The sequence below is a fragment of the Helianthus annuus genome, chromosome 5 (genome assembly GCF_002127325.2).
Source record: "Helianthus annuus cultivar XRQ/B chromosome 5, HanXRQr2.0-SUNRISE, whole genome shotgun sequence".
Lineage (NCBI taxonomy): Eukaryota > Viridiplantae > Streptophyta > Magnoliopsida > Asterales > Asteraceae > Helianthus > Helianthus annuus.
The window spans coordinates 134,395,126-134,408,611 of record NC_035437.2 but is presented as its reverse complement, the minus strand read 5'-3'; the positions used below and the strand labels follow the sequence as shown (position 1 = coordinate 134,408,611).

Genomic DNA, 13,486 nt, shown 5'->3' with positions numbered 1-13,486 from the left:
TAATGTTTACGTTTTAACATGGTCATGCTTATGTTTTAACATGGTCATGTCTTTGCTCCAACATGATCATGCTTCCCTTTTAACATGATCATGTTCTTTGATGTTCTTTTACACTGCAGTTCTAAAACGCAATGAAACCTAAAATCAAGATTTTGCACTACAGATTCTAAAAAACAATGAAGTTTTAACATGGCCATGTTCATGTTTTAACATGGTCATGCTTTTGTTCCAACACGACCATGTTTCTATTTTGGCATGATCATGTTCTTTGCACCCCAGGTTGTAAAACGCAATGAAAGCAAAAATCAATATTTTGCATTGTAGGCTCTAAAAAGAAATGGAGCTTTAACATGCCCATGTTTATGTTTTAACATGGCCATGCTTTTGTTCCAACATGACCATGCTTCTATTTTAGCATGATCATGTTCTTTGCTTGTAAAACGCAATGAAACCAAAAATCAATATTTTGCATTGTATGTTTTAAAAAGCAATGGAGTTTTAACATGACCATGTTTATGTTTTAACATGGTTATGCTTTTGTTCCAACATGACCATGCTTCTATTTTAGCATGACATGTTCTTTGGTTGTAAAACTCAATGAAACCAAAAATCAATATTTTGCATTGTAGGTTCTAAAAAGCAATGAAGTTTTAACATGGCCATGTTTATGTTTTAACATGGTCATTATTTTGTTCCAACATGACCATGCTTCTGTTTTGGCATGATCATGTTCTTTGCACCTCAGGTTGTAAAACACAATGAAAACCAAAATCAATATTTTGCACTGTAAGTTCTAGAAAGCAATAGAGTTTTAACATGGCCATGTTTATGTTTTAACATGGTCATGCTTTTGTTCCAACATGATCATGCTTCTATTTTATCATGATCATGTTCTTTGCTTGTAAAACGCAATAAAACTAAAAATCAATATTTTGCACTGCAGGTTCTAAAAAGCAATGAAGTTTTAACATGGTCAGCTTTTGTTCCAACATGACCCTGCTTCTATTTTAGCATGATCATGTTTTTTACACACCAGGTTGTAAGACGCAATAAAACCAAAATCATATTTTGCACTGCAGGTTCTAAAAAGCAGTGTAGTTTTAACATGGGTATGCCTTAGTTCCAACATGATCATGCCTCTGTCTAAGCATGATCATGTTCTTTGCACTGCAGGTTCTAAAACGCAATGAGTTTTAACATGGTCAAGCCTTTTATTCCAACATGATCATGCTCCGATTTTAGCATGGTCATGTCTCTGCTTTAACATCCAGAAGAACAAAAAATGAAAAGAACTCTAACTAAAACATAATGAAGTGAAAAACGCAATGAAAATAAAAAATAACACAACTTACAAAAGAACTCTAATTAACGACGGTGGGCGAAAAAAAAAAAACTCTGATACACCATGGGGAAACTGGTGGCGGTGGAGCGGTGGCGGTGGATGGTGGAATGATGGTGTCAGATCTGAAAAACCCAACAGGTGGTTGAAGGTGGTGGTGGTTTCAGATCTAGTTTCCGGCAAGATGGTGGCGATCGTAGGTGGTAGTGGTGGTGGTGGTGGAGGAGGAGGAGGTGGTGGTGGTGTTGGTTGTGATGTGGTAGTTTATAGTTTGGAAAATGGTGGATTTGAGTATACGGGGAAGAGAAATGAATTGCAGATGCTGGGTTTTTTTTGCAGATGGTGAGTTTTGACCAAAATGCCCGTCCTTATGTTTTTTATCTTTGCCACATGTCATCCTCTCATTGCTTCTTATTCTTCCTAGCGAAATTAAACTTCCTATTTGATCTTTTCCCAATAACTGGATTCAAATGTGGATTTACGAATGCTTTTTCGTTTTCAATTATGGAAATTTAGATAAGCGAACACAAGTTGAGTTTTAACCTATGCACAAAATAGATTTTTTGATTTTTTTATAAACTCGGATATCCGTTTAAATATCCGAATCCGTATCCGAAGTTTCGAATATCCATTTAAATGTATATAACCCTTAATAAAAACTTAATTATAAAATTCCAATTGTGCCACCCATTTAAACATTTGTCTCAGATAAACACCACAAATATGCTTAAATCCACCTGACAGTTAGAGTGCATTACTGTTTGAAGGCTTGCCGGAATGAGAAATATGAACGGGCTGTACTCATTGGTTGCTTGCCGACGGCCGCGTCTGGTAGCACAATAAGACGAAGGAGAAAAGTTAGAATAAAGCCTAACTTTGTTCTAATTCAGGCCGAACAATACTGAAATTAGGCTGTATTCAAAACAGAGTGTTTAGCTTATTTGAAGCTATAGCAAGGGCCGGTATCACCAATACCATAACGAACCGAACCAATTCTAAGTTCTGACCTATCCATTTTCATTCTATTACTAATGTAAAACCCATGTCAATATCCATTTTAATACATCACTACTTTATTTTTTATTTTAATTTATATCAATATCCATTTTAATACATCACTACTTTATTTTTTTATTTTATTTTATTTTTTCTATTTCGATTGCTATAGCCAATGCGGGCATACCCCTAGTTTATTGATAGGGTTAAACCCTAAAAGAGAAGAACTAGGAGAATATTTGGAGAAGATAAGAGAATTTCAAACTTCAAATCTGATTTCCTTCCTTCATATTACGTACATAAATAAGTAAATAACCCAAACAATTACATTAGACTCCCTAAACTACTAATAATTAGCAAAATACCCCTGAACTATCATTCTTCACGTAACAATACTTCCCCCTTAAAAGATTCTTGACCTCAAGAATCACAAAATAGAAAAAAATGCAGCATCCATGAGTTCTTTTGGGTCGACTCATTCCAGGGTGGATGCCATTCGGTCCTTCCGATTGCAATCGGAGAAATCCTAGCGATGCGCCATGGTGGGCGCCAATCATTTACGGAACTCGCCTTTGCCTTTAAACAGGCACCAAAAAAATTGTTGTTAACAACGTCAATTATATCATCATCTGGAAGGGTATCAAACTTCCTACCATATTTGACATGAAGACCTTGACGAACAGGAACCACATCACTGTTCGGAACCAGTAGGCCAGCCTTAACAACATTGTATAGTCTAGTTTTGGGTTCTTCGCAAGCGCCATTAGCAAGAATTATGCAAAGTGTGTCTCTATGTTTTCTTCCTTTATGAAAAACGGTGTCTTCATTGAAGGGCTGGAGCTTTTTCACTGTCTCATGTAGTGCAACAATGGAATTATCATTGTTAATATTTTCATCAACAACAATTATGTCTTCTGTCTTCCGAGTACCCGTCCGCGAATCATCGCTAAACAACCCTTTATCAGGGCCGCCTCCGCCGCCGCTGAAGCCGCCTCCGCCGCCGCTAAAACTGCCACCGCTTGAATGCTCCTTGAGTGCTCGTAAGATCTCTTCTTGTTGTTTCATCGATTGTTCTTGTTGTTTCAACATGGCGGCTAGGGTTTCTTGGAAATTTGAGATTGCCTTGCCATGTTCCTTGAGAGTGCTATCAATTTCTTGATTGCGAGTGTTAGTCATGGTAATCGAAAGTAATTCCGACCGGAGATCGGAACGGCTCTGATGCCCTTGATAGGGTTAAACCCTATTTGGAGAAGATAGGAGAATTTCAAACTTCAAATCTGACTTCCTTCCTTCATATTACGTCGATAAATAAATAAGTAAATAACCCAAACAATTAGTTAGACTCCCTATCATTATTCTTCGCGTAACATTTATAGAATCAGAAAACGATTACGGTGATTTTTGAACTTAATCGCTAACTTATATCACCATGAAAGTTGAAGGCTCCAAGAGATGAAAGTGGATAACTATACTTCTTGTTGGTTTGCTGTCACTTGTTGTGGGCGCAATTTCGGTAAGAAATCCGTGTTCTATCAATTGTTAGGGTTTTCATTATTATTCTGAATAATTGAAGTATAATTTTCGGACAAAAAATGCTTAATTATTGATTGAGGTAACGATTTCTCTGATATGTTTAAACAATTGAAGGTGATTCATTTAGTTAAAATTGAAGTTGGAATCATATTATTAGTCTGTCCTGTATGCTTCTTAACCTGTTTTGGGTTGATTTATTGTGTGATGTTCGATTATTTCTCAATTTTTGTTTGATTTTTTCGTTACTCTTGCTAATTTGTGGAATATGTGTAGACTCTGATGGTAGAAAGAACTACTTTAAGCTGTTTTTTAATTGTTTAGTTAGGCTGTATTTCTGTCTATATATATTTGTAGATTTTTCATTAACAAAACACATTAGCTTAATAGAGTCTCTCTTTTACCTTCGCATTTAACATATGGTATGATTGGTATCATGATGAAATGACACGACACACATCTAAATTAGCATTCTATAAAACAGCTTATGGATGTCCTTCCCGATTGTACGTTTAAACCATTTAGTGTTATGTCCAAATATGAATTCTTGACTGGTGACAAAATTTTCTGGAAGAGAACCCAGAATTTACATTTTCTTTGGCTAGTGATTTTATCAACATGGTATAATCACGTATATATTTTTTTATTTCTTTTCTGTAGAGCTATGTTTTAAGCGCTATTCGTCTTATCTATAAGATATGAACATGTCATTCCTATCCAAGGAATGGACATAATACGATAAAATATCGTTACAAAGAAATCAATGTATCCCAAGAGTCTTCAAAGCTGCACTGATATCATGCACTTCATACCCGTTTGAAACGACTATGTTTGTGTTCTCCGCAGGGACCATGTCTTCTTTCTTAAAGCTTTCTACACTGCGAAGAAGCTTCTCACTGCCGTATTCCACTGAATCCTTTAGAATAACCGTCTTGTGGAGACCCACAAGGAGATCTTCGTAATCTGTGTCCCCTTTGTCGCCCACAAACACAAACATTTTGCTGAGATCCATTCCCCATCTAATTGATAGGTACCTACATAAATTCATCCAAACGATCTGTATTTCACGGTAGTCTAGTACAATAAAATTGTTCTCTTGTTATGTGTACACAACCTAAGTAGTTAATGCGGTAAAATATCGGATATCGGTCAAGGACCGATATTTGAGATATCGATTATCGCGGTGGGATATCGGTAATTTTAATATCATGCAGAATTTTAATATATAGCAATTTAACACTAACAATTCAGTATACTCTCCTACCATTAATAAATTAACCTTTTGCGACTTGCGAAACGCTAACATTTAACCCTAACAATTAACAACTAAGACTTAAAACACTAATAGCAGCAATAAGAAGGTAGAACTAAGAAGAAAGGTACTGATATCGGGAAAATCGGTCGGTCCAACATCGGTCAATATCTCGCCGATAATATTCGTACCAATATTCTGACCGATATTTGACACCGATATTTTAAGTGAGGACCGATAACCGATATGCCGGAAATATATCACCGATATACCGGTAACATATCACCAATATACCGGTGATATATCACCAATTTAACTGCATATGTTCACAGTAGTCTAGTACAATAAAAAAATGCTTTTGTTATGTATACACAAACAAGTTAGTCAACTAACGCCGTTAAAGAAAAAAGTTGCGTACCTTAATGCCTGAGCTCTTGATGCAAATAAGGGTATCACGTTTAACCTATTTGCAGCATGTGTGAAAACAGTGTTGCAACGGAAGCTATACATTCTTAGCCTCTGGCGCAGATCATCCCCCCTCCGGGTCTACAATCATAATATACATATATTATATATATGATTACACGTTTGTAAGTACTAATCTCTTACTATTATTTAATTATCTCGTTACTGGTATAGTAGTACCTTGGCTCCTGGTTTGATGATGTATGTGTAACAATGAGAGTTATACGTCTTTGTTTCTTCCACCATATTATCATCATCTTCGTTTTCTAACCTCGCAATTCTCATGATCGTTGATCTCACATTTTCTTGTGGCCATCGATACTCGGTGTGATTATCGTAGTCTTCATCAACCGTTAGATCTCGCCATGGGTAGTATAGTTCACTTCCACTACTACAAACCAATGCGTCAAATTTGTCGACGTTAACTTGGCATTTATTTAGCAATTCTTTCGTCTCCTGTAAACTTAACCCTGTCGAAAATATAAAACCTATCTCCCCCGGATTTGCAACCGCAATTTCCATCACATTTTTAATTATTACCGGTAACGTCTCCGTCGGGTTTCCATCGGTATCGTAAGAATCAACGGCTATTATGTAAAGTGCTTGCCTTCTTCCCGGACTGTAGCTCGTGTTTGGTTTTCTATTTGTGGTAGACATTTTGGTGAACGTTTCTATAAGTTCTTTTTGTCTGGTTGCTGGATCTACGTCTCCGTTGGCTTTTATGTCACCATCGATGGAGAATCTTAAAGACAAATCTTCAACATCGCGTAACGACTCACTCATTGGTTCTTCGTTGGTGGGAACTATCTTGTGACGGGTGGTTGGATGGCGGTTTCTGCAATGTTCAAGATGCGAGAGGTAATTCCGGCAGTGTTCCGGCCATGAGAAACGGTGGATGTTTTTTAGGCCATGCTTACGGCACTCGATCCATAGGTTTTTATCTGCAACAAGCTTCAGTAGAGCCTCTTCAATGGCTTTTTGGTCATGTGGGTCCACTAGTAGACCGTTATTTAGTGCCTGATTCATTAGTTATCTTTCGTTACAACGCATTTACGAGTGTTTAGAGGTAGAAAACAGTTAAAACATAATAAAAGTTCGATGAATAATGATACGGTGTTATAATAAGTCGTACTTTGAGTATATCTACGGGGCCACCGTTCTTTGTTGCAACGACTGGTAGACCATAAGCCGATGCCTGTAAGTGACGTGAAGCATTAGGGGGATAACTTTCAGTTATTTCGAGTCCTAAAATAATCAGCTGGTGCCGTTACCTCTATGATAGTCAGGCCGAATGGTTCCACCAGAGCCGGGTTGATGAAAACACCCTTCGTTTTTGCAGCCAGACGATAAATATCAGGTACCTCGATCTGCTTATGATGTTTTGGATATGCCACCTGTCCATACAAGTCGTACCTGTCGATTAACTTGAGAACTGTCGTAAGAACTACTGAACTGCTACTCGACATATCTTCTATGTCATCCCTGTTCCCAAGTATAAGCGTCTGCAGTTAACAATTTTCTAAGCTGATTAAACTTTAAGACGTGCAAGTTGGTATGTAAATTCGTAAATCAAGATAGATATATGAGTCGTACCAAGTTAGCTAGTTTTCGAAGCGCCTGACATTCTCCGAAAGCTTTGAGCAACGTGGTAACGTTTTTTTTAGGATCCGGTCTCGACAATGCTAGGATCATTGGTTTGTGTGGATTTGTGAAAAACCTCATGATCTGCATCGGGCATAAAAAGATTAGTATTGAAAAATGATCAATATCATTGCGAATGAAAACAATGTACGTATGTAGAGACGGGAAAATGAGTTGGTGGTCGGGTATATATTAGATAAAATTTATAAAAGTATAAAAATCTTTCATAAACAAATGAACAAGAACGAACATTCACAAACACGATACTGAACGCTCACAAACACAATTGAACGAAAGAGACCTCTGTTCATGTTCATTCATTTAACTATTTAACTAATCGAACGAAATTTCTTTTTCATGTTCGTTCATTTGTTAAACGAAACGAACTTCTCGTTGAACAATTCACAAACTGTTCGCTGAACGTTCGGTTCTTTTACACCCCTATTTATAGCTATTAGGATATGTTAGAGGTAAGCGTAACCCAAATCAACCCATTAATAACTAAGTGCCTTGATATTGCCAAGTTTAGATGTTTAACCTCAGTCCATATAGGAGGTACTGCCATTTTGTTTAACGCTTTGTCACGACCAATTATCGATTCAAGATCCCCGTCACCTTCGATTGAATCTTCGGTCTTGACATAGCTAAAGTCCATGCCTGGTGGAATTACCTATTTTTTTTTCAAACACCATAACACATTAGTGTAGATCAATACTTAAGATCAGTCGAGACGAATAGTAAAAAGATCATGAATATATGTATTTACCACCATCCTAGGCATGTGTCTTCCAAGACAACTCACTCCTCTTCTCTTCCGAACCCTAAGTTTCCGCTCGAGCTTAACATCAAAACCGTCATACAAACCCCATTGTTCTTCAATTTCTTGTCGTGTACTAGTCACCACCATTTCAGCAGCGTCTAATGCTAACTCTTCACCTTCAATCCTTCTCATTATCTTATACGTTGAATTAATATCTTCTTTAGAAAGCCTTCCTTGTTTTAGTAACTGCTCGAATTTGTTCCTTCCAAGCGAGTGTCCAGTCAGCACCATAGGCACATTCAAGGAACCAGACAAACGGGCCGCAACTTCACCTGCGTCTGCATAGTGACCGTGAATCACATACGGCCACATCGGCTTCCCACCGTCGAACTGCTCTCCTAAAGCTCTTGCCATGTTGACAATGTGGCTTAGTGCCCCGTCGACAAATTCTGGGATGTACGGCCATAGTGACTCTTTGAATACATACCTGAGACAAGCGTAAAGATTAAGGGGCTACGGTATTCATGTTTTTCCGCGATGCACATTAGAGGATCGGGCCGGGTTGACACAAACATATTGTTTATTTTAATCATGGTTGTAAAAATCCCGACTAGCCTCCGATTAGTTTCCGATTGATCGCTAGTCGGAGGTCCGCCGAGTATTTTTTCTCTAATCGGCCAATTAATCAGTAGGCGGTCAATAGTGGTCAAATCCAGTTCTAATTGACCAAAAATCGGTGGCAGTCTAGCCATTCCGGCCAGATTCTTGACCAAAACTTGTAAATTCCGGCAATTAATCCTATCTACTTGAAAATATGGGTCGAAAAAAGGTGTTAAAACTTGTCTACTTAAAAAATACATATAAAAATGTGTGTATATACATGTAATCCATTAGACCCGTTTCTCTTTTAGCTAGATTTTTTTTTTACTTGACCCGTTTGACTCATTGGGTATAAACCACAACCCATTTTGACCCATTGATAAGTAAATGGGTCGAAACCGGCACATCTAATGGACATGGTAAAAGTTGAGGTGTAAAGAGGAAGTACTTGTCACGGGGTCCACAAGGGATACGAACAATGTAGGCTCCACAGTTACCGGAACCTTCAGGTGGAGACGAGAGCATCTCTATGGGCTCACCATAACCATAGTCCACATCCGGGCACGCTATTTGTCTAGTCAGCAAATCAACCCGTATGACACCTTCCATGTCAGCCAATGCCCGTGCAAGTTCTACCACGTATTTCACTTGCCCACCCGTGTCAGAATCCCGCCCCAGTTCCATGTTTTCGCCTCGCACCAACCCATGAATGCTACACCGGTACATGACATGTATTAGGTATGGTTAACCGCACCTCATTGAAACGATGGAGAACTAAAGGTGACTTTACCTGATGAGAACGATATAAATTTGTCTAGATTTGCTTTCGTCTGACCACATTACCATTTCAGAGTTTATTCGTGAAATCTTGCTAATTGGCTGGGATTCATCCTTTTCTTTTTCGCCTTCTGAGAGTTCTGAAAGATCTTCTGCGGCTTCATGGCGACCTTTTTCCCGTTCAATACGGCGTTTTGCCAGTCTTTGTGCATCATCTACTGCTATCTGCCATTGAGTTAAAGAACCAATTTAACTGCTTACTAGTGGTGGAAAGATGGGCGGGTCAGGTGATAATTTTTCTATTTATAAACGAGTAATATGTGAAGTATGATTACCCAACTATATCCTTACGATAACATTCTACTCTTTATTTTTTTTAAAGCAATTATTATTATTATTATTTATTATTTATTTATTTATTTTTTTGCAATTATATACATTTTTGTTGACTTTAATCCTGTTTGACCCGCTTGACCCATTTGACATTTTTTCTTTAATTTAGTTTAATTTTTTAGTTTAACCCATTTGGCCCATTAGAATTTACCACATCGATCCATTTGTATATGAACGGGTCGAAACTGGCATCCCTAGATGCCTACACTTATGATTTTTTTTTTGTTCATGATAATGAGATCTCGTTTTACAAGATAGCACAACATCTATCATTGGCATGTTAGAAAGTGATAAAAGAGTCGATATGCTTTAAATTAAGTTCAATCTTGTTAACAAAAGTGAAAATTATTAACTTAAGTAATCATTAATAATCAACAAAAAGATTCATTATGACTGAATTATTACTAATGAAATATTAATTTATAGTATTCTTTTCAAAAAGTGATTATAACCTTGATGAACTTTTGATATGCTTTGCTTTGCTTTTGAAGGTAGGGGGATCAAACCTGCTTCTTTTTACGGGTGAGATGCCAAATCCGCCAACACATATTCTCGAGCCTGTTGCTTCTTTCAAGAGTGTTCCTCGTTGCTATAACCTGCACATCTCCGTTTTATTTATCGAAGGTTAGTCACCTTGAAAGTTTTATGCAGTAAACCAACTAAAAACATTTGTATCATATTTACCTATTTCATTATGTACAATATATAATCTGACCCATGTCATTTTTTTTTTAAATAGGTATATCTGATATTATGATTTGATACTTAAACGAGTTTTGAAGAGGATATATGAAATTATCACGAATACACAATTTTATAGTGAACTAGATTGAGAGGGATGAATGAAACCTTGATCCAGGTTCGGTGGAGGTCGGATTCATCAACACTATTAACAACTTCTTCAACAAAGTAGTTGGTGGGACTGAAGTGTTTATCGCGCTTGACGTTGTCTTGAAGCTTTTCCAGCTTCATCTTTGTATCAACTCCATTTTGAGTCTTCAAATTTGCTCCTAAGTCCAAGATCGCCTCCAAGTACCCGTTTATCCATTCGTTCCTTGCCATCTCAAAACCGCTACCGCTTCCTAGCGGCAGTGGTAGTGGTGGTGGTGGTGATGGGAGGAGGAGAAGCTTTCTTGGTTTGAAACAGATATGTGGGAGGCCTTTGATGCCTTATAAAGGCCTTTTGGCATACAAGACAATATTATGCCTTCTTTTAGTTACTAAAATTGTTTTGTGAATACATAAGATTCTTTTCACTTTGCACACTTACCTTTTAGCACAGAAACTTATTTAAATTGATTGTAGAAATATGTAAATTATTTTTAGAACATATTTTAGCATAGGCCGGTTTTTGTGACAAACTCAAGTTAGTTGTGTGAACTGTCATATGGTAATGAAAATAAGTTAGTTATGTTAAGTTTTTTTACAGATTATATAATGATATTGTTTCTATTGTACAACCCTGTGTAATACATGAGTTTATAACCTAGTTTATATTATATAAAACCATTTAAAATGCATTTTTTAAAATTATTAGTTTGAAATTTTCAAAATATAATTTGGTTGCATTTTAATTTAATTTTAATGAGCTAATATATGGTCATGGTATTTCCGTGATGTATTTCTATTAGATGTGGATGTGAAATAAATAGAAGAAGATGGCTTGACGTGGGTATTTTGCGTTTTTGCCCATCCATTCATATTAATATTCATATTCTCTACCACATTTTATTATTGAATTAGTGGACTACAATTTCTTTTTCTAAAATATAATAACATTTTCTAATTCTTTTTCTAAAATATAATAACATTTTCTTAAAGATATATTAAATCGAACTTTTATTATTTTAATATTATGTATTCGAATATGATTCAAACGTATTGTAAAAGTGACTGAAATGTTGATGATAAAGTATTTTAATTATAGGGGTTGATTTAAAAATAAAAATAAAAAGTAAAAAAATGAATGAATTAATTTATATTTTACTAGGTTAGAACCCCGTGTATTACACGGGTTTAATAAATATAATTTTATATTCTAAATAATAAAACCATATATCTTTAAAAAAACCTCATTTATTACACGAGTTTAATAAATGTAATTTTATATGTTAAATAATAAAAAGTTATATCTTTATGAACCCCGTGTATTGTACGGGTTGATAAATGTAATTTTATATACTAAATAATAAAAAAAAGTTATATCTTAAAAAACCCTGTGTCTTACACGAGTTGAATAAATATAATTTTGTATACTAATAAATAAAAACGTTACATCTTTAAAAACCTCATGTATTGTATGGGTTGAATAAATCTAATTTTATATACCAAATAATAAAAAAAATCTTTAATAACCCCGTGTATTCTTAATGTTATTTGTTTTTTATAAAGTTTATATCTAAATGTCATGTAAACGCACATTGAATACCATATTTTAGTTGAAAGTTGAACATGAAAATAAAAGTACAAAGCCAATAAACATTTATCAATATTTTTGTTTACCCGTTAGAAACAATTTTGAAATAGGTTCTACCCGTAACTACTTTAGTTTAATAAAATAAATATTTACTTGTACGTTAAAATCTATCTCAAAACTTTGAATTTTATTTATTATTGTTAGGTAGTTAAAAAAAATAAATAAGAGATAAGTGTGAAATATAGATGGCCTAATATCCTTTCATTGATTTCTAATTAATGGGACAGTTTTGGTGCAAAAAGCTAAAGAATAGGAAAACAATTTTTAAATGTTTACTTCTACGTGAAAATCTATCTCAAAACTTTGAATTTTATTTATTGTTATTAGGTAGTTAAGAAAATAAAATAAGAGATAAATTGTGAAATATAGATGGCCTAATATGATGACAAGTGTCCTCTTATTGGTTTCTTTTATTATATAGTATAGATATAGATTTATAATGGGTAAAATAGATAAAAGTTGACGTTTTAAAAATGAGATCCTCTTAAGTTGAAGCATGATGCCACATTCGTTTTTGTGCTATATTATTATTTAGAATCAATTTTATATTTAAAAATGTTTAGCTACAATTAAACGTGGATACGATGTAAAAGAAATAAAGCTAATTCGGTATATTTGGCACATATGCCATAGAATTAAAAGCACAACAATAATACAAAGCACCATGTGCTATTCCTTCCTTTTCTATTGGAATTAAACGTTTATGCCCATTTCAATCTGTAAGTTTGATTTGCGAGTGCCACAATTTGTTTATAATCTACGTTATACACCTCTATATTACACGAATTTGAAAATAGAAATCAAAATCAAAATATTAATAAAATACTACAAATAATGTCACATGTCATTGTCTCTTTCAACCTTATAATTTTTTTTAATATTTATTTAATATTAATAACCAATATATTGATATCACTTATCTTTATCTTTATCCTTATCTTTATTTTAATATTAATAAATTCAATTAATAATATTATAAATATCTAAATCTAATATCTAATAAATTATTAATATCTTTTGAATTAATACTAAAAAATCAGTCATAATTTCATAAATATTAAACTAATCAAAGAATAATAAATTATTTGAAACCATATCGGGTATTATGCAGATAATAAATAAGTATTTAACAATTAACTAGAGTTTACTCAATTAATATAATAGTTTATTCAAGTTTTCAAAAATAAAAGTTTTAACCTTTTTTTTTAATTTCTGGTGTTGTACCTCATTTACAGGGTTTTTTCATTTCTAACCCAA

At 34.7% G+C, this 13,486-nt stretch overlaps 1 protein-coding gene and 1 long non-coding RNA gene across 3 annotated transcripts; one reads left to right on the top strand and one right to left on the bottom strand.

Annotated features, from left to right (window-relative positions):
* Positions 1-4,478: 4,478 nt before the first annotated feature.
* LOC110941362 (probable sucrose-phosphate synthase 4) lies at positions 4,479-11,034 on the bottom strand. Its single transcript, XM_022182979.2, has 12 exons — positions 10,603-11,034; positions 10,260-10,349; positions 9,374-9,585; positions 9,032-9,295; positions 7,990-8,470; positions 7,762-7,893; positions 7,176-7,307; positions 6,854-7,084; positions 6,715-6,777; positions 5,763-6,599; positions 5,536-5,663; positions 4,479-4,899 (listed from the first exon to the last, which is right to left on the bottom strand). Exons 1-12 carry the CDS (start codon positions 10,813-10,815, stop codon positions 4,626-4,628), a joined length of 3,057 nt encoding a protein of 1,018 aa, XP_022038671.1. The 5' UTR covers positions 10,816-11,034; the 3' UTR covers positions 4,479-4,625.
* On the top strand, positions 5,597-11,083 carry LOC110941363. 2 transcript variants are annotated; one of them, XR_002594045.2, is made up of 3 exons: positions 5,597-5,707; positions 10,245-10,377; positions 10,493-11,083. It is a non-coding gene; the product is annotated as an uncharacterized LOC110941363 (long non-coding RNA). The 2 variants fall into 2 exon arrangements; XR_004893278.1 differs by lacking the exon at positions 5,597-5,707 and adding an exon at positions 9,515-9,647.
* The last annotated feature ends 2,403 nt before the right edge of the window (positions 11,084-13,486 follow it).